The 4,480-nt window shown below is 53.9% G+C and overlaps 3 protein-coding genes across 3 annotated transcripts in view; 1 reads left to right on the top strand and 2 right to left on the bottom strand.

The window, feature by feature from the left end:
• VOLCADRAFT_100770 (uncharacterized protein) overlaps nt 1–1,466 on the bottom strand; it is a gene marked incomplete at both ends in the record, with an annotated part of 3,093 nt that extends 1,627 nt beyond the window's left edge. The window contains 4 exons of the mRNA XM_002959288.1: nt 51–293; nt 722–887; nt 1,016–1,089; nt 1,272–1,466. Of these exons, the coding sequence (XP_002959334.1) occupies nt 51–293; nt 722–887; nt 1,016–1,089; nt 1,272–1,466 (678 nt within the window). The remainder of the gene's footprint in view (nt 1–50; nt 294–721; nt 888–1,015; nt 1,090–1,271) is intronic.
• A 248-nt stretch (nt 1,467–1,714) lies between these two features.
• VOLCADRAFT_100771 (uncharacterized protein) lies at nt 1,715–2,353 on the top strand (the record flags this gene model as incomplete). The annotated part of the gene is made up of 2 exons (XM_002959285.1): nt 1,715–2,213; nt 2,307–2,353. 2 exons carry the CDS (start codon nt 1,715–1,717, stop codon nt 2,351–2,353), a joined length of 546 nt encoding a protein of 181 aa, XP_002959331.1.
• Nucleotides 2,354–2,524: 171 nt separating this feature from the next.
• On the bottom strand, nt 2,525–4,480 carry VOLCADRAFT_108566 (uncharacterized protein). The gene is made up of 3 exons (XM_002959289.1): nt 4,313–4,480; nt 3,906–3,998; nt 2,525–3,689 (listed from the first exon to the last, which is right to left on the bottom strand). Exons 1-3 carry the CDS (start codon nt 4,361–4,363, stop codon nt 3,342–3,344), a joined length of 492 nt encoding a protein of 163 aa, XP_002959335.1. The 5' UTR covers nt 4,364–4,480; the 3' UTR covers nt 2,525–3,341.

A 4,480-nucleotide genomic window follows, 5' to 3' on the forward strand; every position in this document is an offset into this window, starting at 1 on the left:
CTTTCCTTCATAGCCGACACAGTCATCTGGAAAAGGTACATTGCCAGCACCATAAGAGCATCAATGACGGGGAAGTTGGAGGACTTGGGCCTCAAGTATGTGTCCATCTTAGTGCTCATCATACCATGGACCTCATTGTCTGTGAAGATGTTATACTGCTTGCATTCCGGGATATCCAGCTTCTCCTCCTTGCCCCGCTCCAGAGTCTTCGGGTCCAATGGCAACACATCGAACTTGCCGCCAGTCGCCAGTGCAGCATGCATGACTGCCTCAAAGAGGTAGCCCTTTAACACCTTCGCTGCCATTTAGCAGAGATATCAATTCCCCCCTTTCACATTTCCATGCCCGTTTGGCAAACTCGACAGCCACCCATTTGGTAGCAAAGTTTAGGTACTGCACCTCGAACTTGTGGTCAACCACAATATGGATCACGCAATGGCCAACCGAACCTATCGTGATGGGAGCAACCAGGGAGGCAGGCCAGGTCATAGGTGTGTTACAGGTGAAAGGCAGGTACAACTTGCCAAGAAACGAGATATCTGCAGCAATATGAACATGGAAGGACACAAGAGCTCAGCAGCAATGCAAACATACAGAATCAGTTTCCACTGGATAGAAGGATCATCAACATCAAAACTCAGGCAATGCAGGCGAAAACTGGGCAACGACCTTAAATGACATGAGGCTCAGACAGAGGACTAGCTACACTACAGTGCTTCACCTGAGAAACGTTGCTTGCATCTATGGTGCTGATCAGTGGCTCCTGCAGCTTAGACAACATCCAGTTGGGGTTCTTCAACGGCTGCTCAAGCACATACCGTGCTACACCGCCATAGTAAGTGTAGAGTTCCTCCACAGTCGCCTCTGGCACTGCACTATACATCTTGCTGCGGGCACATTTATGGTGCGAGGGAAAGCAAGTAACAACTTTTACTGTTTACACGCGGGACAATTGGCAACAAGTGCAGTTTAGTTAAGGGCCTAGCTCCCACACCACCCGTCCCACACCCAGCACCTGCGGCAGTCAAGCAGCTCCTTAAGCTCCCAGAAAGGCATGTACCAAGTCACAGCTACTGCCTTCCTCATCTCCTGCAGCCCGAGGGAGGGAGGGGTGACAGTCCTTCATTCTGATCTTCCTAGTTCATAAGGGACAAATAACTTTAGATGGCAACTTATGGGTGAGTAGTCCTGGATGCTGCATGCCAGGTGCACAAGCAAGGTCAGTGTATGACGGTACGCCTTCTAGTTCCATCTGGGCCCAAGATGCCTACCTTCATGGTCGTTTTCTTGGGTGAGGTCAACAGCACGATGTGCACTGCAGGGGCGGTGTCTGGCGACACCCCGTCGGCGAGTACCTGACAGGTAAGGTAACGAAGTGTCAAGGACATAATGAGCCCAATGAATCTGCTGGACAAAGAGCAGACCACGGCCTGTAAGCACATCATCAGCCCCCTGTCAGGGCACATGTATGTATATATTAGATTACACTGTGGTTTATGTTATAAGAATTACTAGTTTCATTCCAGGGAGTACAAGACGCCCAAAAAGACAGGCGCGAATTTTACCGCGTGGAGCTTTGGAAGTGAAACCAAAACAGCCTCTCACTTTAAAATGCCTTCATTTGCCGCCGGTCTGAGACTTACAAGGAGCTTGACCAGCCACAACTGCGCGTAAAGTGTTGTGTTTAAAGCTTGGAAGAGCACAAGTAGTCACCATGGATGCCGTCGATAATCCCACTGGCGCAGCTGTGGATGGCAGCGGATGCCGCATTGCCACGGCTGCCACCCCCCTTACGGAGGACAAACCGACAATACTCAAGGCCAGCACCGCTTCAGGCACCGAAACAAGTGCCATTACCGCCGTTGTCGATGACACTTCTGCGGGCTTGTCCAAGGCTTTTGATGGATTAGACAGGGTTCCCACTGAAGCTTACGGGGATCAGAAAAATGTTGCCTCCGCTGTTGTGGCCGGTGTCGCAGCTGAGGCGAGGTCATTGCTCGGCATATTCTCTCACCCTCATACTACGTCTGTCAAGGCCTGGCCTGCTCGCCTGGATGGCACCATCTGCTTTCCAGAGCTTGACGACCCGGACTTCACCTTGCCGGGGCTGGGTGATAAGGCTCCGATAGCCACTACCCTGGGCCTAGGCTGTCTGCACGGCTTGCAGCACCAGGGCTTGCTGAACAGGGTCCGCTACCTCAGCATGATCTCCGGTAAGTTGCAGTTGCTGGCTAATGTTCCTGCTCCATACAGGGACTCAGCATCACACACATGCACATTGTATCCCTGCTCATCTCATGTAACAGTGTGCGTGTTGAATGCAGTCGGCCAAGTGGCTGGTTTGACTAGCTAGATAGCTGGCTGTCTACCTACTTGACTAAGTAGGCCTGGTAGGCGATCAACATAGGCACATGCACAGTTCTTGTTTCAAATATATATCATCCAGGCCGGGGTTCACCTGGAAGTGAGGGTACGTGTGGGACAGGTGAAGAGATGACGTAATGCTTGCTTGTTGGCCTGGAAGGAGATGTATGTGTATACATGTGTGTGTGTGTCTGTTGCATCTCGGTTGCATTACTCAGAGAGGTGTAACGAGCCCACCAAACAAGCCAGGTAGGGGCACGCCATTCACGGCGAGACGCCACATGGTCTCCTTGTTCTCATTCTCCCAGCGCACCCCATGCCATAAGCGTGCCAGGGTTGCCTGAAAGCGACTAACCTCGAGCAGCAGGGTAGTCACGCCTACCTCCCGTTTGGCCCACCAGTCTCAATCCACAATCGTACAACCACTGATTAACTGAATCCCCACTAAGACTCCGAACCAGATTTGATGGGACATGGTTGGCGTGCCCCGGAAGGCCACAGGCCACCCATACATGTCAGTAACAGGGGGCGGTGTTGGCTAGGCTAAATGGGTCTAAATGGGTCGGAATGAAGGTGTCGCATTGTAGCCCATCCTCGGACATTATGAAATGCTTTTTCCCATACTCTTAGTGTTTACAGCACCAGTCAACAGCAGCTGCATGCCCTCGTTGTGGGTTTCCCTACCCTTACGCCTACTCCACCACGAAATAGCATGTCAGTCAGCACCACCAGCAGCCACTGCTGGATGCCGCCTCCACCACAACTGGGCACCGCCACTCCTGAGCCCAACCTGCCACTCCGCTGCACGCACTCTCAGTTGAACCTACCCACCCACACAACCAGCCAGGCGACCAGAGTATGCCGCGGTCAGGTCAACAGACACACACAGCAGCCCTGCCTCCCATCCTGGCGACAGGCTAGCTTGCTCTGGCCACCCATCACCACACCGGGTACATTGTCAGCTGGACACTGTATGCTCAGGTGGCTGCTCCTGCAGCCCCCAAGGTCGCCGACAGGTCCGACAGGATGCTGCATATGACTGCACTGGGCACCAGGATGGCTTTGTTTGTACGAGTGTCAGACCCGACCACCATGGCCACAAGCTTGCCGGTGTCGACCGAGAAGCAGCCGCCACCTGAATCACCGGCACCCGCAACAATATCACCGCGGATGTGGCTGTGCGCATCCAGCTCGGTCGCCGCCACCATGCCGTGGCTGATGGATGTGGCGTCCGCTTGTGCCTGCGTGGACTGGCCGTGGACGTAGTACTTGTCGCCAGCCGAGACACCACAGTCCAGCACCGGGGGCACCAGCTTGCGCTGCACCTGAAGGTCAATACCAGTGAAGTAACATCACAGGCGGTTGACTATGTTGTGAATTGTGAGTGCTTTAATGCTCCAGCTTGAGCTTGCATGGACCTTGACTTGTGGGAATCTAGGCAAGGAAAGGGCTTGGGGAGGAAAGGTGCAAGGGTGCTACATGTGCAGAAGTAAGCTCAATTGCCGCTACTGTAGGCTTAACCGACCCGCACACTGGCACACCTCGAGGATGGCAACGTCTTGGATGGGATTGATGCGCACCACCGTTGAGTCCACCAACACCCTGCGGTCCGCGTCGGGGCAGTGCACGGCAATCTGCGAGCAGAGCATTGTTGCATGAAGCTTACAAGCATTGTGCAAGGCGAGGTGGTAAGAGGGCCAGAGCCATGCACAGCACAAGAGGCATGCCTGCCTGCATGATTGGTCACGCTAAGAACAGCAGCACTCCGCGGCAGCAGTGCTATAATATGAATGCCGGGGTGTTGCTATGTTGATACACATGCGCAGTTGCACCAGCAACAGCCCAAGTCAAATACCATTCATAAGGCAGCAGCTCAAGTCAGACTCCATTCACGAAAATCGGCAAACTGCCTCATGTGGAGCTCCTACTCTTATGATGCCATGCACACCTGCATCTGTTGCCCAAGTGTCCATTTTCCATGCCTGCCGTGCGCGAACATTGCCACGTGGTGCGGCCCAACCACCGTGGCCGCCTCCTTGTACGCGGATAGTTGGGGGGCTCCACCACCAGGTGGGCGGCATACTTGGAAGAGTACAAGCCGCGCCCTGATGGTTGC

Source organism: Volvox carteri (assembly GCF_000143455.1).
Source record: "Volvox carteri f. nagariensis unplaced genomic scaffold VOLCAscaffold_154, whole genome shotgun sequence".
In the NCBI taxonomy this organism is placed as follows: Eukaryota; Viridiplantae; Chlorophyta; class Chlorophyceae; order Chlamydomonadales; family Volvocaceae; genus Volvox; species Volvox carteri.